Source organism: Mercenaria mercenaria, unplaced genomic scaffold (assembly GCF_021730395.1).
Source record: "Mercenaria mercenaria strain notata unplaced genomic scaffold, MADL_Memer_1 contig_2976, whole genome shotgun sequence".
Taxonomy (NCBI): Eukaryota; Metazoa; Mollusca; class Bivalvia; order Venerida; family Veneridae; genus Mercenaria; species Mercenaria mercenaria.
In genome coordinates, this window is record NW_026461073.1 from 23,405 (window position 1) to 50,010 (window position 26,606).

The window sequence follows — 26,606 nt, forward strand, 5'->3', positions numbered from 1 at the left end:
TGAATTATTCCCCTTTTTACTTCGAATTTTAGGTTAAAGTTTTATGCACTTTCACTCTGTCTCTGTTATTACTGAATGGATCTGATTCAAACTTAAACAATTGTTCAACATCATTACCCTTATCATATGACACAAGGAGCATAACTCTGGGACCAATTTTTCATGAATTATTTCCCCTTTTTACTTAGAATTTTAGGTTAAGTTTTGATGCACTTTCACTCTGTCTCTGTTATTACTAAATGGATTTGATTCAAACTTAAAATAGTTGTTCAACATCATCACCCTCACCATATGATGCAAGGTGCATAACTCTGGCACCAATTTTTCATTAATCATTCCCCCCTTTTTACTTAGAATTTTAGGTTAAAGTTTTGATGCACTTTCACTCCGTCTCTGTTATTACTGAATGGATTTGATTCAAACTTAAAATAGTTTTTCAACATCATCACCCACACTGTATGACACAAGCTGCATAACTCTGGCACCAATATTTAATGAATTATGCCCCTTTTTGCTTAGGATATACTTATATTGTGTTTTGATACATTTTATCTTTACCTCTCTTATTACTTTAAGTTGATATTTTTGACACAGACTCAGGCTGTTGTGCAATATCTTCAGCCACAATTGGAGTCATTAAACACTCCAGTGACAGCTCTAGTTTCCTCAGATGTACCCAGTTTCACTATCCAGCATCGAAATAGTCGAGCGTGCTGTCTCCTGTGACAGCTCTTGTTTTCAAAGTTGTTTTCTTTTCTTCTGCAGTTCAGATCGAATATATCGTCAACATTTCTTATAATAAATACATCTCGTTTTTAACATGAACGTAAGTTGTGCAAGTTGAAAACGCATTCTTTTTAACTCTAACGTCATATAGCCTAAAACCATGTGGGGGTGGGGGTAAAGTTATATTATATTGCGAAAAATAGAAGTCGGTGACCCCTAAGTATTTATGTGTCTGTTAGACGACCACATACTGTGAAACAACATACCAAAGTTATACACTTTTTTATCGAGCCGATTTTTTATAAACTGGATTTTAAGGCATAATTTATAGCAAAACTTGATGTGAGTTTTTCCGTTCTGACGTCACAATATCGTCTTTGACGTTTTAAGCATCAATCTTATTTCGCTGAATTTTGTACCATTGAGTAGCATTTTCTGTACGCAAGGTGATAATTAGTTTGTATTTTTCATTATTATGACATTCAGAGCGCAGGAAAGGAAAAATGCCGAGAGCATTTGGAACTGGGCGTTGCACGAAAAGTGACGTCAGGGGCCATGTTTGTGACACAATAGCAAAAAACTCGAACAATATGGCGACAAAGTAAAACCGGAACCTAATCGCATATATCCTGAATTTTGTACAGTATAAATTTCAGGACGAAATTCGGAAAAAAAATTTGGGGCGCATTCCACCTTAACACTTCGAAAGTTTATCGCCAATTTAATGTAACTGCATTTCTGTGAAACATTCTTTGAAATGTCAACTTATTTAATACTAGTACACGAACAGGAAATTTTGTCGAGATTGGATTATATCTTGTTAATATTTAGCAGATGCTGAAGATGATAATACGTTCACGTCACGTTTACGTTAATTAGGATAAGCATCTTTCACGATATAAAACTTATGAAACTAGGTATTTTCCAAATATTTCGCTGATCATCCTATTCTATAACTTTGTTACAGACTGAAAGGTGATTTAAGAGCAGAACAAACAGAAAATGCTTTTTAAAGATTTGTGACATAAATAAACTACACATTCCGTGATATGACGGTTTCCTGCTCAGAAACATTGTTCTTTATCTTAGGCATACGCGTATCATTGCAGCAACAGATTTAGTTTTGTTCGAATGTAAATGTCAATAATTTCTTCTTATCCAACGTTATTTAAGATCATTTTCATTTAGTCTAAATAATACTAAATTAATAAAAAATGAGAAGCCGTTGCCTAAAAACTGTGTCAGGTTTTACTTACTTTTTTGGCTCTCCAGTTAAGATCATTGTCGGGTATAAAATAAACATCAAACTTATTTAGATAGTTGTTGTCTATTGTAGAATACCAAGATGTCTAGCTACGAAATTTAAATCCCCAGTTTCTGACTTAATATCACCGGAACAATTTTTAGGCAGTTCCCATGCTTACATCAGACAGACAAAAGAATCAGGGACTTACTCATTATAAGATTTTTTTTTTTAAACTAACAGTTGCTGTAAGTAATTCGTCATGGTTTCAGTAGAGATAACTTATACCGATATCAAAATAAAAAAAAATAGATATCACTGTTTCTGTGGCTACTGCTAACTATTTTAAAATAAAGAGGGAAATTTAAGGTAATCATTAGTAAATGTCTGTTAAGCTAGATTTTAAATTCATCCAAAACAAGTTTCAGTTACCCATTTGCTGGATGAGCTTACAATAAAATTTTGTATAAAATTTCAAATCCAGAAATAAAAATATATATACATTGAGTACTAAGCTAATGTGATGATATGTTGTTATAAGTTGTCTAACTAAAATGATCGAGCCATTACTTTTTGATATGACCGCACAGTTCTGCCGGTAAATAAGTACTCTAACGACACGGAATTAGTTTCAATGACAGTACAAACTCATTGCAAGAATATTATATTGCCAGACCAACCAGAAGTAAACTTTATATAGTATTTCTAAAATTGTTCTATCTCTATAATAAACAAATGATGCAGTTTACTTTTCAAATCAAAATAAGACCTACGTCGAATTAGAAGTTTATAATTGTACCCCCGACAACAAAGGTGTAAGGGGGGTATACTGGTTTCAGGTTGTCCGTCCGTCTGTCCGTCCGTAGACACAGTCTTGTGCGCAATAACTATCCTCATCTTCTTGACACAATTTAATGAAAATTCAAACAAGTTATCAGTAACGACAGTAGTTGTGCATGATGCATGTAAAGCTCTTTCAGGTTTTTTGCAGAGTAACGGGGCTTTGTTTCTTTTTATTGTACTATATACATAGATACAATCTTGTGCTCACCAACTCTCCTCATCCCCTTGACACAATTTAATGAAACTTCATAAAAGTGATCAGTAGTAACCCTAGTTGTGCATAGTGCATGTTAGGTTCTTTCAGAAAGAAAATCTGCTCAGTTATGGGACTTTGTCTTTTGTTAATATACTATATACAAACAGTCTGCATATGCAGTCTTGTGCGCTCCGAATCTCCCGAACCCTTGCACACAATTTAATGAAACTTCACACAAGTGATCAGTACCAACCCTAGTTGTGCATTCTTTTAGATAAATATTCTGGGAGTTATGGGACGTTTTTTCTAAATATACTATATACATAGAGTCTTTATACATACAGTCAACATAATTATGCAATTTTGTGTGCGTCAAATTGCTATGTACTGTGTCAGAGAGTGTGTGGGGGTACATTCATCACCGTCAGTGATAGCTCTTGTTTTACATGTACGTTCTAATTTTTTTTTCGCAAAGAGTAAAACTGAAGCTTTTATACTTACCTATATGATTATTAAATGAACGTTTTTCAGGTGCAGATTGGTTACTTCAGCCAAACTATAGGATCAATTACTTTGGAAAATAAAAAGTCTGGCTTCACAAAAACCACCATGCCAGTCAGTGGCGCCACCTCTCAACAAAAAGTAACAACAAAGGTTCCAGACACAACCTCTCAACCAAATGAATCCAATATCACAAATACAGTTCTGGTCATTGGTCTTGTGGTACTGGTCGTAGTAATTATACTTTCCGCAGGTTTGTAGATTTTTATTTCATTTCAAAACATGTGTCTAAATGTCAATGGAAAATCAAAGCTCACATGATATCTTTAGCTAGAGTTATACCTTGAGAAGCGTTTTAGAACTGATACATTTTGATTTTTTTAAATATATACATTGATGTATATGTAGTTTATTCACTTTCAACTCTTTTTTCAATTGTATGTATGATAACACAATCATCTTGAAAAGATATAAGGTAAGGGTAGATTTCTCGGAAGCACAGAGCACAATAAATACAGCCACAGAGCCACGTATTTGCAAAGTAGGCCCACAACAAAAATAAACTGTAACCCGTTGAAAACAGGAAACCACTATCTGTATGTTTAAATGCTGTGGTAATGAATTTAATGATGCAAGGTTTCTTAAAATATACTGAAGATTGTCTACAAGCGAATCATTTTTTTTCTTAATATTGTATATAAAGCTTTATAAAGTTCTTAAGCCGTTCGATTAACATGTATTTGACGACTAAAATCTTCCCGAATTAATTCAGTTTTGATTTTGGTTGGATTTTCTGTTCAGTGTGCTGATAGGTAGGACTGCCTGCGAGAGCAATTTCACGGACATTAAATAAGACAATTCGGCAAATGTTGTACAATATGCTTGAAATATCATCTCAAAATTTTATTGTTATACTCAGTCTTGAATGATGTGTATCCACTGCCACCTTTACTTTTTCAAAAATAATTTTCATTATTTAAAATTCTAAGTTCTAATATTACTTTTATGTCTAAGATAACGGATTTTCATGAAATATAATACAAACGACGTGTGTACGTTATTGAATAACTACATGTGATTAAAAAAAATGGGATTTAAAAGAGTGCTTGTGACTTTGACCTTAATCCGCAACTATTTATTATTATTGGTCAAAACGGCATAACTTGCATGGTAAGAATAATTATGGAATATTGGGAATATTTTATTTGAGCGTGTTGTGGAGTTGGGGAAGGGGAGAGAGGGGATAGGTGCATTGCGAATCTTTACATGGCATAATGTGGCAATGTTCTTACTGTTAAGGATGTCATTTCAGATCTTACAAATCTGTGTTTTAACCTTTTTTCTCTTTTATTTACATTTAATCGGAACCTTTTTCAAGCAGAAGTCAAACGCCCCATGTGAAAAATCTCAAAATATACCACTTGAGAGCAGATAGTTTGCTTCAATTATAGATAATAGGTACGCGAATATACCACTTTATCAAACATACTTATAATTGCTATGTGTATCCTGGATATAGGTTGACGTCACACTAGCCCCGTAATAATCGAATGTAATGGTTAAAGGTTAGTACTCTGTGCCTACAATGACAGCACGGTTCAGTTCGGACAATCTTTATAAATTGTGATTTTATTTAACATTATTTACATGTATACTTCTTCTTGTACGAATAGGTAGTCTTCATGTTTATCGGAAGTACAGAGCTATGCGTAATCAGATACGTAACATTGTGGAGTTCAAGACATTTCAGAATGAAGAATCGGACGAGAGAAGAATTATTAGGTTTGAATCCTTAAAGCTTACATATATCTATAAATAAAGAATTCGTATATTTTGATCAGATGGCTTTAACAACTTTTTTTTTAAGAAAAAAGATAGAACATCATTGTACCTCCTCGTATGTCGTAAAACCATTCTAACTTTTTTATGTTTAAAGCTTTATTTACACTGTTTGTTGAGGCTGTATTGCAGTAAGGGTGATCTTCAATGTATCTGTAGTGTTGATATATCTTTTAAAATATTGTATTTTCATGGAATGGTCTAGAACTACTTCAACATTATCATATGCGTACGCACGAGACACTTCAGGCGAATACGATTACATTCGTGACGCCGATGTAGTCAATACATACCTTGAGCTAAGCGGAGAAGATCCAACATACACAAAAGCAGACGAGTATGTAGATCCACATCCCTATAGAAAACTCGACAATGCAATAGACCAATCAGAAATCAAAAACGACATACCTGTAAATGACGATGATGAAAATAAAAAGGAGAAAAACATTCAATCAGAAGTCATGGGAACACAAGATGGAGTCAACGAGCTTGGCTGTGACCTGAATGGCGGAAACATAGATGCGGCATATACACCACGAAATGAAAAAGAAACATCAGATGAATCCATGTCTTCTGCAAATAGTAAGACTTTTCAGCATTTCAATGGGGCGCTGTGATTAAGGTGTGAAAATAAACTATAATTATTGAATCCTTGTCTGGTGAAAGTTCACGGATACAAGAAACAACCATTTATATTTGAATAAAATTAGCAAACAGCAACAAATGTTTACTTACAATAAAATAGTTGATCTATATCCCTTTAAAAGACAGTCATGCAAAAAGCATGAACAATACATCAAGAAATATGCAGAACAAAACATGCATGTCTGTTAGTTAACCCACTTTCATTTTCGTGCAAGTTCGTGGATGATGTCATCAGTTAATGTTTTTACGAGATATTGTCAAAACCAAAACGAGGCTGTCAAGTTAAAATGTAAGCAAAGGAGACGATATGATATTTAGGAAATAGAAATATCACACATATATTTAAGGGGATTATGAGTTAGGGGCAATTTAGGATTAGTAAATACAAGGTTTTCTGCACGCTTGTGCTTTTATTGGTGTTCTTACCTGTTTAAACCTCTTATTTTGACTCTTTTGGTGATTAACACAAAAGTTTGTGTTTACCTCCGGATGTTCTGTTGGCAAGTGCGCGCGTACGCCAAAACTGGAGTGTGACGTATATGTGATGGGGAATCCACGAACTTACACTATCCACGGCTAGACAACGATATACTAATTTATACATTCTCCATCCGTATTGCACCGCCTCGGTAGCTTGTTGGTAGAGCGTACTCTTTGAGTGCGTGAGGTCGTTGGTAGCTCCCTGATCGCGTCATACATAAGATGTTTTAAAGTTATACTGGTGGTTTCCGTGTTTGAGGCTCAACATTAAGTGGATAGTGTTTGACCTGGTCAGCTGGATGTCCGTATAATGTAATTGGATTGGGTATCATACCACGTGTCTACGACGTGATATTCCAGTGAGGCTGTATTATAACGTTGAGCATTGTGTTCACACCATGTTTTTAATGACTGAAAAATTGTTGAAAAAGAATGCTATCTGTATTGCAAATACGTTATAAATATTCCAAAGAAGAAACACATGCCCATCAAAGACTAAGACCAATACATTATTTCAAAATGGTAATATATTTTATAGCTTTTTCATCTCTATAATTATTGAAAGAGTTATGAAAGCCAGTAAAGTTATATATAGAATTATAACGAGCTCTTTTACAAGACTTTTAAGCTAACACATATAGTATAATGTTAAGGTCAGGTTTACTTTGCTCATTTGGGACACCTAACACTAATTTATTGTGTTTTCCTTATTTTTTATTGAAGAAAGTTTTGACAAACAAAAGCTATGCGCATATAATGTTGCGCACGTGGTATCTTAGAAATCGGAGTTTAACCTAATAATCCTGTGTTCATATACAAGACAATATGACGATATATTTAAGATCAATTTGGAATAATGATAATTGAAATATGTTAGACTTTCTCTTAGTTTAGGTCTGCTACTTGAAAAGCCTAAATTGATTTCCCTTGACTATGATATGGTTGTGGTTACACTATTCTAATCCTTAGAAAACGTTACTTATTTCGATATAAACTAAAGAAATTTTGTTCAATGAGTTTTAACATAAGTTATAATTGTAGCAAGTGCAAAGATAAAAATATCCGCACTGTTATTTAGTATTCTAATATGCATGTCTCTGTTAAAACACTCTTACGCTACAATGACGTCACGTTAACGTGCGATGACGTCCAAGTTTTTGTTGCGACCAAGAAAGAGCACTTCTATATTTTGTCTAATGTTTGAGATTAAGGGCATATTAGAATAGAAATAATTTACAGCACAAGCGTGCTTTAACACTGTTTATACACTCGGGTGATTATACGTCTTTGCGCCGTCGTGAAATTATTACGCCCGACGTATAACCACCCATCGTGCATAAATAGTGTTAAAGCACTCTTTTGCTATAAATTATTTCTTAAATACATGAGGCTTCAATGTTTAAAACGTACATGCTATAGATGTTTGATTTCCCGGCTCGTGCTTCGTCAAACTTAGTACAACAAGTATTACTAATATTCAGTTGTTACAAGCTTACACCGACGCAAACATATGTTAAGTATAGTATTTTAACATTTTTGTATTTCCGAAATAATTATCTGATATAGACTTTGAAATACTAAGTGTTTTTTTCAGCAAATATATTTAATACTTTTTCTTTCCTGTGTGTATAAAAGTATTTTATGTAAGAAAGTATGAAATATCTGGCTTAGGTTAAAATAAAAGAACACTATTCAGACAATTTTTGTTCTTGTAAAATTTCATAGAAAGTGTTTTTTTTTGTATTCACTGCCATTAATTAAAACATCTTAAGCTTTAATCCCTATTAATTCAATTCTTCCTGATGAGAAACTGGATAAAGAATGTAGGGAAACCCCACGTACATCATTTCTTAAACTTTGGACAGATGACGGGAATATCGATGAGTGCCCAACGAACATTGATGGAGGATATATACATGCTGTATGGACCCAGGAATTCGACATAGGAAAACGCGAAGGTAAACTCGAAAATTCCAATGTGGAGAGCCCACTTGAAACAGTGGCTGCAAATTTCAAAGGGGCAGCGCTGGAAACGACTCCCAAAGTGATAGCCCGGGGACAAGGTAATACTTGAAGGCAAAATACAAATTATAAGAAATTTTAGTAATATAGTTCCAAGGCCTGAAGTTTTTGTTCTTCAAGATATCAGTATTAATTGCAAAAAGTAGGGATAGAACCTAACATTTCTCATGATAGAAAGACAGTAAACAATTGCTTTCTAGGTCATTCAAATCACCAAAAATGCTTTCAGAAATGTCAGATTTATGAAAATTTCGTTTATATCAATCACTGAAGTTTTAGTATTTAGTTTAATGCCGTTACCACAAAGAATGACAACTGTTGCCATAGGCAAGTACGTACAAGGAGAGATATCCATTCGTTTACTTCACTTGTAGTTACACTTAGTCTTGTAGACACAATATTATAATTTGTTTCACATCAAAGGCAATTAGGATATACCCTTAAAGATCTGATTCAAAAAATTTTGTCAGCTTATACATGATAAAACAATTTACTTTTAACGTGCCGTTAATAAAATAAAGTTTCGCTCACTATTTTACAGTGAAGGTAACACAGTTTTTGCTTGTATCAAAATGAGATATTACTTACTATTTTACGATGGAGGTGATAAGTTTTGCTTGTTTCAATATGTCACATTTATGAACAGGTCTTGTAATACCTGACATACAGGATTAGTAAATTGCAATTAAATTTTTCTACAATTTTATATACGCCCGAAGGGACGTATTATGTTGTGACGCTGCTGGTGTCCGTCCGTCCGTCAGTCCGTCCGTTAGCAATGTCCTGTCCGCTCTGTAACTCTTGAACCCCTTGACGGAGTTCAAGGAACCTTGACACAAATGTTCACCACAGTAAGACGACGTGCAGAGCGCATGTTTTGGATGTCTCGCTTCAAGGTCAAGATCACACTTAGGAGTCAAAGGTCAAATCAGTTTGTTTCGTGTCCGCTCTGTAACTCTTGAACTGCTTGAAGGATTTCCAAGAAATTTGACACAAATGTTCACCACACTGAGACGACGTGCAGAGAGCACATTCCGGATGACTTGCTTAAAGGTCAAGTCACACTTAGGGGTCAAGGATCATATATGATTTTGTTTTGTGTTTATTGCTCTGCATTGCAGTGCTTTTTGTTTTTATTTGGCGATCCCTCTTTTGTTCACTTACAATATTTTTTTTTAATTACTTCCCTTTTATGTTACTATAAATAGCTTATTTTGAAACGTTTTTGTTATTGGCCGTAAAGAAAAAACGGGACCACTTTTCTGTGGTACAACGTGGATGGTACATCCAATATTTAGGTGAAGTTTGACATACCTTTACCTTGTAAGGATTTTTTTTGTGGACTTCGAATTTTTTTGAAATTTCTTCCCTTTGTTGTTCCTGTCCTTTGGGCTTTACTCTCAAAGTTCTTTACATTTTTCTCCTATTCTTTGATTTAACCCTTCGGGCGTATATTGCCCCGCTTGGCGGAGCTCTTGTTTTATAATTTCAAACCAGCCATTGACGACTATAACGAGGTACTGGCAAAACCAATAGTAAAGATTCAAAACTTGAATATTTCAAAATACAACAAATGTATACCAACGGGCAACTCTCAAGTTGTGATATTTTGAAGTATCATATCTATTAGATAACAAAGGTCGCCGCGTGAGACAAAGTGAACAATATTTTTGTTTGACGGGAGAACGAACGGTTTCTGCCTAATAGCTTTATTGTTTTCGGAGTCATTCTATCAAAGGGCAAGGTCACAACATGGGCCTGAACATGTCATGCAAAACTGTTGCCGATCAATAATGTTTAAACTACTTAACCCAAAATGTTGAAACTTCATAGGATGATTTGACATGTAGAGTAAATGACCCTATTAATTTTGGGTCTCTCTGTCAAAAGTTAAGGTCACAGGAACCAGAACATGGAAAATTGTTTCTGATCCATAAATTTACCCAGAATGTTAAAAAACTTAAAGGGATGATTGGTCATGCCTATTAGATACCCCTTATTGGTCATTAGGTCATTCTTTCGGAGGTCAATGTCAAACGGGCCGGAACATTAAAAGCCGTTTCCAGTGAATATCTTTAGGACCAGTTTACCCAGAACGCTGAAAGATCATGGGATGACTGGATATGCATAGCTGGATATAGACTGGATCCCTTTTCTATTTCAGTCAGTGAGCCAACCATTAATGTGGCTTTGACTATCGCTCCTGTCGCTTATTGACTTTTTGCCTATCACTACAGTAACTATGCTTTGGCAGAAATGTGCTTTCCTACAACAGCATTTCCTACTTTTATCCACCACTGCTATTAACAGGAACTCCTACCTAACAATCGAAGTCACACGCGAAAAGACATATTCTATATACTTGTGTCTTGACATCGACATTTACCTTTTCTTCTCTATAGAACTGAAACACTTTCTGATGTCTCAATAAGATAAAAGTATTTGCCTGAAAGACCAAAAGTGAATTATGACAACTGAGTATTATAATCATTTAGATACAGGTCTTGAAAAGCACAACTAACATCGCCTCATATGGACTTTCCCTCCATTGCATTGGAGTGTAGGGATTGAACATTTTGCATTCGCTGTCATTTAACAAGTATCACATGAAATTATTTCTAAAAGAATGAAGGTAATTCTAACTATTACATCTTTCATGATTTGCCGGTACAAAGATAAACATCGCATACCATTATGTTGCTTGTTTTTAAGAAATGTTTTATCCCGCATACATAACGTAAGGTCAAAATGCAACGTTCAAGCCATCTCTGGCGGAGGAACACCAAAAGTGCCACTCCGGTGATTTTGTCAGGCACGGATAGGCGACTGCGTAGAGCCCTACTTGTTAGCCGGTTCGATGGCTTGTTTTTTACACATAAAAGCAATCAACTACCACGTGTCTACGACTTGATATTCCAGTGAAGCTGTATTAGAACTTTGGGTACTGTGTTCACACCATGTTCTTTATGACTAAAAATTTATTAAAAAAGAAAGCTTTCCGTATTGCAAATGCGTTATAAATATTCCAAAGAAAAGAACACATGTCCTTTCAAGACTACGACCAATACATCATTTCAAAACCCCTATAGTTTTTCAAAATGGTAATATATTTTATAGCTTAACTTTTTCATCTCTATAGTAACTGAAAGAAATATGAAAGCCAGTAAAGTTATATATAGAATTATAACGAGCTCCTTTAGAAGGCTTTTAAGCTTACACATATAGTATAATGTTAAGGTCAGGTTTACTTTGCTTATTTGGGACACCTAACACTAATTTATTGTGTTTTCCTTATTTCTTATCGAAGGAAGATTTGACAAACAAATGCCCTGCGCATATGATGTGGCGTATGTGGTATCTTAGAAATCACAGTTTTACCTGTAAATCCAGTATTCATATTTAAGATAATATGACGATATATTTTAAGATCAATTCGGAATAATGATAATTACAATATATTAGGTTTTCTCTTAGTTTAGGCCTGGTACTCGAAAAGCTTAAATTGATTTCACTTGACTATGATATGGTTGTGGTTAGACTATTCTAATCCTTAAGGACGGATTACACCAAACCGGAAGTGACTACTCAGTGTTACATGTGAAGTAATCTAAAATGTAGTTCCATGCTATGGATGAAATCTGGTATAATGAGTGACATGAGAAGGTGACAGTTACATTTTTGACTTAGTTTTATTGCTTATTGTATTGAGAAAAGATCTAGACCATTTTCCTTGTGAATTTTCTGGAATAAGTTTCATTCTTTGCAAAAAAAATGTCTACCTACGCGTGATTGCTACACAGCTGTTTTCATTGGGGCATTTTTAGAGGGTGATGTTTCACAGAACAGATTATTTTTCTTATATACAACGTAACATGTCAATAATTTTCTATTTTTGGTAAGAAGACATGTCATACTAAATGACCATACATGGTTTTCATATTATTGAAGTGCTCTGAAGTGCTGAAAATGAGGTCTGAATATTTTATTGTTAATATGAAATAAATAAGGAATTGAACTGGTAGAATGTAACCTAAAAACGTAACTTGTTTTGATATAAACAAACATAAGAAATTGCTCAATGAGTTTTAACATAAGTTATAATCGTAGCAAGTGAAACGATAAAAATATCCGCACTGTTATTTAGTAATACATGAAGCTTCAATATTTTATACGTGCATGCCATAGATGTTTGATTTCCCGGCTCGTGCTTCGTCAAACTTTGTACAACTAGTATAATTAGTAAAGTAATTTAACATTTTTTGTTTTTCCGAAATAATTCTCTGAAATACCATGTTTTCTTGAGCAAAGATATTGAATACTTTTTCTCAGCTGTGTGTATAAAAGTATTTTATGTAAGAAAGTATGAAAAAAGCTTACGTTAAAATAAAAGAACACTTTTTTACACAATTTTGTTCCTGTAAAATTATATAGAAAGAAATAATTTAAATACAGCCCTCAGTTATTTTACATTCGCTGTCATTAATAAAATATCTTAAGCTTTAATCCTTTTCAATTCTTCTTAATGACAAATTGGATGAAGAATGTAGGGAAACTCCATTTACATTATTTCTTAAATTTTGGACAGATGATGGGAATATCGATGAGTGCCCAACGAACATTGATGGAGGATATATACATGCTGTATGGACCCAGGAATTCGACACAGGAAAACGCGAAGGTAAACTCGAAAATTCCAATATGGACAGCCCACTTGAAACAGCGGCTGCAAATTTCAAAGGGGCAATGGTGTAAACGACTCCCAAAGGGTTAGGCCCGGACCAAGGTCATACTTGATTTGTTTGTTTGTTTTGGGTTTAACCCCGTTTTCAACAGTAGTTCAGTCAAGTAACAGCGGGCAGTTAAAACCAGTGTTCCTGGATTCTATATCAGTACAAACCTGTTCTTCAAGTAACTGCCAACTTCCCCACATGAATCAGTGGTGGAGGACAAATGATTTCAGACGTAATGTCTTCTTTCAAATCGTCAAGGAGAACATACGCACCGCCCGAGGATCGAACTCACGACCCCGCGATTCGTAGACCGACTCTCCCCCTATTGAGCTAAGCTGGCGGGTCAGATTATACTTGAAGGCAAAATAGAAAGTATCAGAAATTTCACTAATATAGTTCAAAGGCCTGAATTTTTTTTGTTCTTCAGGATATCAGTATTAATTGCAAAAACAGAGATAGAACCTAACATTTTCATGATAGAAAGACATTAAACAAAGTATAGAAATTGATTTCTAGGTCACTGAAATCACCAAAAATGCTTTCAGAAATGTCAAATTTATGAAAGTTTTGTTTATATCAATATCTGAATTATTAGTATCTAGTTTAATGCCATGACCACAAAGAATGACAACTCTTGCCTTAGGCAAGTACTTATGAGCAGGGATATTTATTCGTTTACTTCTCTTGCAGCTGCACAATTTAGTGTTTTAGACACAATATCATTGTTTGTTTTACATCAAACTTTCAAGAGCAATTAGGATATACCCTTAAAGATCTGATTCAAATGTTTTGTCAGCTCATATATGATTAAACAATCTACTTTTAACAAACCGAACTAAAATGAAATTTCACATACTAGTTTACAGTGAAGGTTATACAGTTTTCGCTTGTATCAAAATGAGATATCACTTACTATTTTACGGTGGTAATGATAAGTTTTGCTTGTTTCAGTATGTCGCATTTATGAACAGGTGTTGTATGCCTGACATATAGGACAAGTAAAAGTGCAGTGAAATTGATCTATTAATTTGTATAGACTATCAAACCTGTCATTGACGACTGTAACTAGGTACTGGCAAAACCAATAACAGAAATTCCAAACTTGAATATTTCAAAATATACCATCGGGCAACTCTCGGGTTGTTATATTTTGAAGTATCATATCCATTAGAAAACAAAGGCCGCCGCGTGAGACAAAGTGAACAATATTTTTGTTTGACGGTAGAACGAACAGTTTCTGCCTAATAACTTTATTGTTTTCTATCAAAGGGCAAGGTCACCACAGGGGCCTGAACATGTCATGCAAAACTGTTGCCGATCAATAACGTTTGAACCACTTAACCCAGAATGTTGAAACTTCATTGGATGATTGGTCATGTAGAGTAAATGACTCAATTGATTTTGGGGTCACTCGATCAAAAGACAAGCTCACAGGGCCAGAACATGGAAAATTGTTTCTGATCCATAACTTGACTCAAAACGTCAACAGTTCAAGGGTTGATTGGTCATGCCTATTAGATACCCCTTACTGGTCATTAGGACATTCTTTCGGAGGTCAATGTCAAAAGGGCCGGAACATGAAAAGCCGTTTCCAATGAATATCTTTAGAACCACTTTACCCAGAACGCTGAAAGATCATTGGATAACTTGACATGCATAGCAGATGATCCCCATTCCGTTTCAGTCACTGAGACAACCATTGGTGTGGCTTTGACTTTCGCTGCTGTGGCCTATTTGCCTATTACTACAGTAACTATGCTTTGTGGGGATATGTGCTTTCCTACAACAGCATCTCCTAGTTTTATTCGTCATGACTATTAACAGGAACCCCTACAGAAACCATCGAAATCAAACGCGAATAGACATATTCTATATACTTGCGTCTTGACATCGACATTGACCTTTCCTCCTCTATAGAACTGGAACACTTTCTGATGTCTGAATAAGATAAAAGTATTTGCCTGTGATTCACTGATAAGATCAAGAGTGAATTATGACAACTGAGTATTATGATTATTTAGATACAGGTCTTGAAAGGCACAACTAACATCGTCTCATATGGATTTTGCCTCTATGACATGTGAGGGTGGGGATTAACTATATTCATCTTAAATCACAAGTATCACTTGAAATTATTTCTAACAGGATTAATGTAATTCTAACTATAACATCCTTCATAATTTGCCGGTACAGAAATAAACATCGCATACCGTTATGTTGCTTGTTTTGTCGGGATGTTTATCCGCAAACATAACGTAAGGTCAAAAGGCAACGTTCAAGCCATCCCTGGTGGAGGAACAACCAAAGTGCCACTCCGGAGATTTTGTCAGGCACGGATAGGCGACTGTGTAGAGCCCCTGACTCTTTGTTAGGCGGTTCGATGGCTTGTTTTTCATACATAAAAGAAATTGACTACAAAATTGAAGTTTCGACATTGAAGCAGTTCGAAGTCAGCAATCTAAACCACTGTAATAAATGGGAATCCACCACTCCTCAATTTAAATATGGGTAATGCTTCCCGTTCTCAACAAGGAAAGAAAATAAGTTTTAAGCTTACGCATTTATTTCGGAAATATTATAATTTCTTCCAATTAATTGTAGTTCCAACATCATTGCCTGACATAGATTGGACATTTTCATTAAGCAAAATTTGATTTTTTCACACTGGCTGTATAAAGTATTTCTTAGAGGCAATAGTGATTATCCGATATGATATACTTAATTCTGTGTAAGCTAAAACCTTTGTATTTGATAATGTTTCTACTTGTTAACCTTTAAGATTATTCATATCTGAAACTGAATTAAAAAAAAAATACATAAATTGAGTTCATTATACCATTATTTTCAGTGTGTGTACGAAGACATACATTTACCTAAAATGAGTCACCTGTTGTCTCCTTCTAGTTTCCTTTTTGGCACACGGTATAAATAATAGAGGGAAAACACCTAAACTTAATTGTTAACTTCGAACATTATATTATGATGGAAATCTTGTAGACATGGTTGTTGAACAAAAGGATGTAATAGAGAACGAAGAATTTGCACAGGGGACATGTCAGGAGAACATTATTACAACATGCGGACGGGATATTGAGGCAGAGGAACACGGGGGAAAATTGGAGGAAAAGACAGCCGAAGAGATCATTCCAACAAGGTATTACGTAACAACAGAACTGATACTATTTCAACATGATTCACTCTCTTGAATACATTTTTTTACATTTTCTAATCAGTAAGTTAAAACAAGATACTGGTATTGATTTAAACAATACTGGTTGTCTGAAAAACGGACATATGATGCCGCGTGCGTCTGTCCTTTCTGTCTGTCCGTCCGTCATAATTCGTGTCATCATCATGACGGGCGTTACACATTTCATAAAGTCCCATGGACAGACTCCATGTTACCAAAATATGCTATTAATTTGTTTTGTTGCGTTTTATTAGCTCACCTGAGCAATGTTCAGGTGAGTTTTTCTGATCGACCGATGTCCGTCGTCTGTCGTCTGTCTGTCTGTCGTCTGTCTGTCGTCTGTCGTCCGTCAACATTTAGCTTGTGTATGCGATAGAGACTGTATTTTCAACTGATCTTCATGAAGTTTGGTCAGAATGATTACCTTGATGAAATCTAGGCCGAGTTTGAAAATGGGGCATCTGGGTTCAAAACCTAGGTCACGAGGTTAAATCAAAGAAAAACATTGTGTATGCGATAGAGGCTGTATTTTTCAATTGATCTTCATGAATCTTTGTCAGAATGATTACTTTGATAAAGTCTAGGCGGAGTTTGAAAATGGGTCATCTGGGGTCAAAAACTAGGTCACTAGGTCAAATCAAAGAAAAACCTTGTGTATGCGATAGAGGCTGTATTTTTCAATTGAGGTTCATAAAATTTGGTCAGAATGATTACCTTGATGAAATCTAGACCAGATTAGAAACTGGGTCATCTGAGATTAAAAACTAGGTCACTAGGTTAAATCAAAGAAAAACCTTGTGTATACGATAGAGGCTGTATTTTTCAATTGATCTTCATGAAATTTTGTCAGAATGATTACCTTGATGAAATCTAGGACGAATGTGAAAAAGGATTATCTGGAGTCAAAAACTAGGTCACTAGGTCAAATCAAAGAAAAACCTTGTGTATGCAATAGATGCTGTATTTTTCTATTGATCTTCATGAAATTTAGTCAAAAGGATTGCCTTGATAAAATCTAGGCCAGTTACGAATATGGGTTATCTGGGGTCAAAAACTAGGACACAAGGTCAGATCAAAGAAAAACCTTGTGTATGCAATAGGGGCTGCATTTTACACTGGATATACATAAAATTTAGTCAGAATGATTGCCTTAATGAAATCTAGGTAACGTTAGAATATGGGTCATCTGTGGTTAAAAACTAGGTCACTAGGTCAAATAAAAAAAAACTTGTATATGCGATAGAGACTGTATTTTTCAATTGATCTTCATGAAATTTGGTCAGAATGAATAGCCTTGATCAAATCTAGGCCAAGTTTGAATGTACATCACCTTGGCTTAAAAACTAGGTCATTATGTTAAATTGAAGAAAATACTTGTTTACACTTCAAGAGACCACATTTTTGGTCATCTGGGATCAAATACTAGGTCGCTGGGACAAATCAAAGAAAAAGGTTTTGTATGCGATAGAGGCTGTATTTTTCAATTGAGGTTCATGAAATTTAGTCAGAATGATTGCCTTGATCAAATCTAGGCCAAGTTTGAATGTACGTTACCTTGGCTTAAAAACTAGGTCATTATGTTAAATTGAAGAAAATACTTGTTTACACTTCAAGAGACCACATTTTTGGTCCAATCTTAATGAAACTTGGTCAGAATATTTGTTTCCATGAAATCACTATGTCAAACATGTTTACACTGTTATGGTGTGTTTAGGTGAGCGACCTAGGGCCATCTTGGCATTCTTGTTTCTTACAGATTGTATTAGATATCAGACAGAAGTCTTTAAGTGCCGTATGGCGGCTTTGAAAAGTCTCTTCGTAGTTGAACTTACTCGGTTGTATTTTCTGGTTCTTTATAATCACGGAGTACATGCAGTTTTACTGTAATAGAGTTCCGCTTAAGCCCGTTCTAGGGTCGTGAGGGTTTTTGCAAATTTTACTATCTGTCATTTATAAACTCAAGCCGAGACTGCTTAAGGCTTATTTATTTGTGTTTATGCTTCCAAAGGATCTTCGTACAGATTTTATAAGTATTCCGACATGTGCAACAATCCACATTACACACACACATCAACCTTTTTGCCTCCCTTTCCCAACCTCCAGAAAAAATTCACTTAGTTTCTTGAGCCTTAAAGTTCTGTCACTGCCGCCGCACAAAACAACCTAGCCATCACCCACAGTCGCATTACACCCCTCCGAAACACACACTCAAAATTTTTACTTCCCCCTCCTCCTCCTCCTCCTCCTCCTCCTCCTTTGGAAGTATATTGACTTGCTTTGCGGGGCTCTTGATTATCCGTATCTTAAAACATTTAACTTTGTGTATTTTAGTGAAAAGTATATCTATCTTGAATACTTGTTTTTCAAATTATTACAAAAGTAAAAGTTAATATCATACAGCATGGCATTTTTTGATATATTGAAAGAAATACCGTATGTCAGTGAGGAGGATGTGAAAACTGTCAGCCCTCGAAACTGCATATCACCCTATGTTTCTCCTTAGGTGGTATTACGTATGGAGGCTTGAAAATATTCGGGCTACCCCCAATGGCAGGCATTATTTATATTTTGTTGGTTACGTAATATATTGTTTTACAAAATGAAACAAACCATTGCAAGACATCTTGTATTGTATAACAGTCTTTTTTTCTTATATATATTGGTTATTTAGAAGAACTATTATACAAGAAAGTAGAAGAGAAATATGGGAGTGAATTCAAAGAATATTTTATACATAATTGGAAAAGATTTTTAGATGACATTTTTATTTTATGGCCCAAATCAAGAGAGGAATTAAACATCTTCAATACAATATTAAATAAACTTCATGAAGACTTAAAATTCACTATGCAAATCAGTACGGATGAACTACCTTTTCTAGATATTTAAGTCAAACAGAAAGGAACAGAAATTGAAACAGATATATATAACAAACCAACAGACAGTAAACAGTATTTTTTGTTCACTTCGTGTCATTCTAAACATATAAAGCAGAATGTTCCATTTTCTTTTGCAAGACGCTTATGCACAATTATTTCAAGGAAAGACTCTCTACATCTTCGATTAATGAAATCCTGACATCTCAACCATATCCTTGAAAACTAATTGAAAATGGAATACAAAGAGTATTATTAATTGATCAAAAAGAACTAAGAAAGACCAAGGAAAAACAAGACGAAAATGTAATACCTTATGTATCAACACAATCCGAAAAATTTGGAGTTTTTTTAACATAATAAGAGAAAATCTACCAATATTATAACGATGCTACAATGAAAGAAGTTATTTCAAAAAATAAATTCATTAAAAGCAAGAGACAACCGGCAAACTTAAAGAAACTACTGACAAGGGCATCATTTACAGAATCTGCAAGGAAACCAGAAATAAAACAGTCTGGATGTTCTGGATGTTCAATAGACTATATTGGAGAAACGTCTAATTTAAGAAATCGAGTAACTCTTCACAAACAACATATAAGGAATCCAGAAAACGCACTTCTACCAGTCAGTCGTCACATCGCAGAATGCTCAAAGGAATTAGTTAAAAAATTCATGACAATGCCAATTTATAAATTATAAGAAACAGACATATCTAAAAGCAGGAGAAAAGAAAACTTATTAATTCAAACTTTTTGTCCAGAACTGAATGCAAAATAACGCATCAATAAATACATAGTGACTTCCCTTGACAAAACTCAAAAGAGTAACGTCCATTATTACGATGAAGCGACGTCGTTACCAAGCGACGTTACTAACGTCAACAGTATACAGTTTAACTCCTGAAAATCCAGTAAACAGGTGAAACCGGTCGAGTTACATTATTTTATTTTAATTAACTGGATTAGAATTATTAAATATGTAAGAAATAATTAGGCATCTTTACTCATCTTTTTTCCGATATATCTATCTATATGACTTTGTGTTGTACATTCGTAGTAAAAGTTAAAAGCATAAATCATGGACAGTCGACATTATGTTATAAGGGATAGATAAAAGTGACTGAATTTATATATTGAAAATAAAAAAAAAATTATCCTTTCAAAATTTCAATATAAATTTTTAATTTATATCAAAATTAGAAGGAGATAAAACATCCAGTGTCTTAACTTTGCACTACTTTATACATGTTTTGCAAAATAACTGATTATCTGCAAGCAGGAATAGTTTGACGTTGTCAGGTTAATCAGGTGGTCAGTATCACGTATATATGGAATTCCGTAAATTTAAAGTGAAGATAACTTAAAAGTGATAAGATATGATTACATTAAATTGTCATTACAAAACTGTTGAATTTAAAGCTGAAATATACGACATGAACTAAAAGGTAGGTACTGCTAGTAATAACTATTATATTTGCAGCACAATAAACATTTTCTCAACATGGATAATGTGCTACAAATGTATTAATGTATTGGTGTAGTATTTCAAACTAGAGACATTTGTAGTGTTGTGATAGTGGCACTGAGTCTTTGTTATTTTGTAGTTATCTTTAAAACGTCTGTTGTGCAATATACGGTAATGATTGGCCTCTTTTAATTTATAGTTTGAATTAACATCATTCACCTTGCAGTATGTTGTAACGATGTGTCTCCATTATTTTGTTTTCATTGGCTTATATAGCTTGACAATGAGGTTCGGTTATTCTTAACATCCATTATTGTGCAGTATGTCGTGACGATGAGCCTCACTTATTCCTTAGAAACTGTTTTAATTAGCATGCTTTACTGTGCAATATGTCGTAACAATGAGCTTCAGTTATTCCGCAGAAACTGTTTCAACTAACATGCCTTATTGTACAGTATGTCGTAACAATGAGTTTCAGATATTCCGTAGAAACTGTTTTAATTAACATGCTTTGATATGCAGTATGTCGTAATAATGAGTTTCAGTTACTCCGTAGAAACTGTTTTAATTAACATGCTTTAATATGCAGTATGTCGTAACGATGAGCTTCAGTTATTCCGCAGAAGCTGTTTCAACTAACATGCTTTATTGTACAGTATGTCGTAACAATGAGTTTCAGATATTCCGTAGAAATTGTTTTAATTAACATGCTTTAATATGCAGTATGTCGTAACGATGAGCTTCAGTTATTCCGCAGAAGCTGTTTCATCTAACATACCTTATTGTACAGTATGTCGTAACGATGAGCTTCAGTTATTCCGGAGAAACTGTTTCAACTTACATGCCTTATTGTACAGTATGTCGTAACAATGAGTTTCAGATATTCCGTAGAAACTGTTTTAATTAACATGCTTTAATATGCAGTATGTCGTAACAAGGAGTTTTAGTTATTGCGTAGAAACTGTTTTAATAAGCATGCTTTATTGTGCAGTATGTCGTAACGATGAGTTTCAGTTATTCCGCAGAAACTGTTTCAGCTAACATGCCTTATTGTGCAGTATGTCGTAACGATGAGGTTCAGATATTCCGTAGAAACTGTTTTAATTAACATGCTTTATTGTGCAGTATGTCGTAACAATGAGTTTCAGTTATTTCGTAGAAACTGTTTTAATTAGCATGCTTTATTGTGCAGTATGTCGTAACGATGAGTTTCAGTTATTCCATAGAAACTGTTTTAATTAGCATGCTTTATTGTGCAGTATGTCGTAACAATGAGTTTTAGTTATTCCGTAGAAACTGTTTTAATTAACATGCTTTAATATTAAGTAGGTCGTAACATTGAGTTTCAGTTATTCCGTAGAAACTGTTTTAATTAGCATGCTTTATTGTGCAATATGTCGTAACGATGAGCTTCAGTTATTCCACAGAAACTGTTTCAGCTAACATGCCTTATTGTACAGTATGTCGTAACAATGATTTTCAGATATTCCGCAGAAACTGTTTCATCTAACATGCCTTATTGTGCAATATATCGTAACGATGAGCTTCAGTTATTCCGCAGAAACTGTTTCAGCTAACATGCCTTATTGTGCAGTATGTCGTAACGATGAGCTTCAGTTATTCCGCAGAAACTGTTTCAGCTAACATGCCTTATTGTGCAGTATGTCGTAACAATGAGCTTCAGATATTCCGCAGAAACTGTTTTAATTAACATGCTTTATTGTGCAGTATGTCGTAACGATGAGCTTCAGTTATTCCGCAGAAACTGTTTCAACTAACATGCCTTATTGTGCAGTATGTCATAACAATAAGTTTCAGTTATTCCGTAAAAACTGTTTTAATTAGCATGCTTTATTGTGCACTATGTCGTAATAATGAGTTTCAGTTATTCCGTAGAAACTGTTTTAATTAGCATGCTTTATTGTGCAGTATGTCGTAACGATGAGTTTCAGTTATTCCGTAGAAACTGTTTTAATTAACATGCTTTATTGTGCAGTATGCCGTTAGAATGAGTTTCAGTTATTCCGCAGAAACTGTTTCAGCTAACATGCCTTATTGTGCAGTATGTCGTAACAATGAGCCTCAGATATTCCGTAGAAACTGTTTTAATTAACATGCTTTATTGTGCAGTATGTCGTAACAATGAGCTTCAGATATTCCGTAGAAACTGTTTTAATTAGCATGCTTTATTGTGCAGTATGTCGTAACGATGAGTTTCAGTTATTCCGCAGAAACTGTTTCAGCTAACATGCCTTATTGTGCAGTATGTCGTAACGATGAGCTTCAGTTATTCCGCAGAAACTGTTTCAGCTAACATGCCTTATTGTACAGTATGTCGTAACAATGAGTTTCAGTTATTCCGTAGAAACTGTTTTAATTAACATGCTTTAATATGCAGTATGTCGTGACGATGAGCCTCACTTATTCCGCAGTTTTAGTTAACATATCTTATTGTGCAGTATGTCGTGACGATGAGCTTCAGTTATTCCGTAGTTTTGATTAATATCCTTTGTCCTGCAGTATATCGTAACGATGAGCTTCAGTTATTCCGTAGTTTTGGTTAAATCCTTTATTCTGCAGTATGTCGTGACGAACACTAAGTAAATCCTATTTTAAATTTGTATCCATTATTGCGCAATATGTCGTCAATGCCGGGCTGTCTGTTGTTCTGTAGTTTTAAATAGCATCTTCTTTTGTGCAATATTTCAGACTGCTTTGACGATGAATAGAAAATAATCAGTTAAAACATTTCAAAGCATATAAAAGAAATTCGAAATAAAATATTTACCTTTTTAAAAAATATAACGTGTCAATTAGAGAAAATGTTAAACATTTTTGATATCACACCTACATTGATACTGTTGATGTTGCATCCAATGTGATGTTGCTAACTGTGTATCGTTTTCAACCTACCGATGTGATGTAGATATCATATCTAGCCTAATCTATGTATCGATTCCAACGTGGATGGTGTTGTTCAGTGATTCATGTATGAATTAATTTAACGTTTGGGGGCCTTCCCGTTACACAGACCTCTTGGAAATCTTATTTCCAGAGGATCACGTTTAATATTACACATTCCAGACCAAAAATCATAGTACTTTTTTCATGCTTTTCAAGTGTTTCACAGAAATTGGACTATTTTTGAAAAGAGGTTTCCTGTCATATCGTGTGATTAGAAATAAGACAGTTTATGTTTTTCTTGTGTGTATCTCAGGATTTGTGACTATTTTCCGGTTAGAAATGTCTCAGGTATCAGACGCAATATTAGATGATGTATGTTGACTACTTTGTTCAATAGAATTGTTGTGCAAGAATCTATCTTTCATTTGGTGGCATTCAGACTGAGATTATCAAAAGTTGTATCATTTACTGCAAGTATGTTATGAATAATAACCAAATGTTTTTTGTTTTTTTTATTCTTATAGAGATTGCAAATAACCTGTAGACCGAATGGCAACAGTGAAATTCAACAACGTAAAGGGTTTAAAGAACTTGAACCAATCGCACGTCAATCACATACTGATGTTATGCTAGGTTTTCATTATGGATTTTTATTTCTTTAAATGCGTATTTTAAAAATTGTACAAAGATTGGACATTATACCATTGCATCATGTATTATTCGCATTTGTCGCTATTGTGTACATAGGTAGCTCATGTACATTTGTATATAAAAAATATAAAGCTGTTATGTATATTACATATTTACTTAAGGTATTGGACCCGTAATGACAATGAAATTTCCGTTCGTTTACTTCTCCCCCGTATGCGATTTCGGCATCTTTCGGAGATAACAGAAACTTATTTTTCATAGCAATTGGAGAATACCGAAATTGCATACGGGGATTTGTAGACGAAAGAAAATTGATTGTCATTTGGGGGACCATTTACTTAATTAGAGATGGTCAGTCAGATGTTGGATATGATGTTGATTTGAATAAAAATATTTAGTAGAAAGCATGTTTGGAATTCGCCGAGTGTTTCAGTAGTAAGAAACCTACAAGAAACGAATTAAAGTTTTATTTTTCTTTACGTCAGGGCCCAATTGTTCGAAACTTTAACTGGCTGTTAAACTAAACACCTGTTTAATGTTGATTCAAAATATATGGCATGATGGGAATCACTAGTATGATGTTGTAGTTTAATTGTAAAGACATTTTAGTTTCATAGTTCTTAAATTATAATATGTTTTACTAAGTCTTCTTAAATGTCGAAATGTAACTAAAAGTCGATCAACCGTTAGCTTAATCGCCTGTTAAAGTTTTGAACAACTGGGCCCAGATAGTTATCAAATGTAGATTAAATCTATGAGAAACATGTTTTGTTATTTAAATGATTTACAAGGAATGTCGAAAAGATTATAAAAACTGATAATGCGTTGGAAAAATAAAAATGACATTATAGCAAAATTATATAGATCTGCTATTTAAACCATCATGTAAATGTTTTCAGACATTCATGATAGTGCATTTTTATACCCTTTATTATTGTGAGATTATTGTAGTTTGAATACTAGTTATCTATATTGTATATGTGTTTAAGATAGCGTTCAGGATGATTGAAAACTTAATTGTATATAAATATGTGAAACTTGATAAATATTCAAACGTCTTTGATTCCACTTTCGCTTTTCAAATTTTGTATTGTCTCGCTTTATTTTTCCTTCTATTGTTTCAAATATATGAGATATTGATAACAGTTCAGTGTAATTTTCTGATCACCATCAAATCAATAATGCTTTCTTGTTTGCAGTACATTTAATATTTCTAAAGTAATTGAACTCAAAACAAAAACAAAATTAAGTACTTTTTCAGTATAATAAAATACCTGCATAATTCAAACAACTTCTCAGTTTTTTTTAATCTGAAGTAGTGAGCCCAGTACCAAACATGCACTTCTTTGGGTAGTTGATATACTCGGGGAGTATTACCTCACATGGTTTTAATACATGCATCCAATGAAAACTGTTTTGAGATGTTAAGTGCTATCAGGCCTCTTGTTAGATGTAGATAGTTATAAAATATAAGACACTATTGGTATACTGTACGGTGTTCGCCTACAATTATTTTATATTATTATTGCTCATGTATAATACAAATTTTGTTGTTTCTTACATTATATCGCAAATTTCGAGAATTGATAATTGTTTATTGTTTGAAATATGTCTGTTCCAAATATTTTCGGATTCGAGCCGTTTAGGTAGTTTACCACAATTAGTGGTGGTAATCTTGGATATCGAGTTTCACGAGTTTTATTTGGCATATCCGCATAAACATGCCTTTGGCCATTTACAAAACAATATCTCAGATGGCCAAGACATGACATAAAATACATACATACATACATACATAAAATACAAATTCATGCATGATGTTAACAGTATATAATGCAAATACAGTATATTGTATAATATACTTAGTGATTACGTCACATAAATGCACATACAAAACTAAAGTAGTTCACATTAAATTGAATTAAGAAGCAGCAGTATCAAGTTTTTCTTTACGTATTTTCATAGCATTAAATACATACTTGGACACATTTCTAATAGTTCTAACATTTTTTGATGATAATAGTTTCACAAACTTATAAACTGAAGGAAATGAAGAATCAATACAATACTTTTGGCGTAGATCACGATAAAAAGGACAACATAGCATAAAATGATACTCTGATTCGACATTTTTCATACACATTTTACAAGTACGATCATTTCTATCTACATTTATAAATCTACCTGTCTCAGTTTCTAAGCAATGCGCAGACAGTCTAAACCTAGATAATTCAATTATTAAAGAAACACTATCAATAACATTTAAATATTTCTCATAACTAAACTCAGTCTT

The 26,606-nt window shown here is 34.0% G+C and overlaps 1 protein-coding gene across 1 annotated transcript in view; it reads left to right on the forward strand.

Moving 5' to 3' along the window:
- LOC128552633 (uncharacterized) overlaps positions 1 to 26,329 on the forward strand; it is a 41,293-nt gene extending 14,964 nt beyond the window's left edge. Inside the window, exons 5-11 of the mRNA XM_053533674.1 lie at positions 3,540 to 3,762; positions 5,183 to 5,291; positions 5,554 to 5,930; positions 8,339 to 8,536; positions 13,081 to 13,173; positions 16,223 to 16,379; positions 24,187 to 26,329. Coding sequence (XP_053389649.1) covers positions 3,540 to 3,762; positions 5,183 to 5,291; positions 5,554 to 5,930; positions 8,339 to 8,536; positions 13,081 to 13,173; positions 16,223 to 16,379; positions 24,187 to 24,199 — 1,170 coding nt within the window. The 3' untranslated portion in view covers positions 24,200 to 26,329. The remainder of the gene's footprint in view (positions 1 to 3,539; positions 3,763 to 5,182; positions 5,292 to 5,553; positions 5,931 to 8,338; positions 8,537 to 13,080; positions 13,174 to 16,222; positions 16,380 to 24,186) is intronic.
- The last annotated feature ends 277 nt before the right edge of the window (positions 26,330 to 26,606 follow it).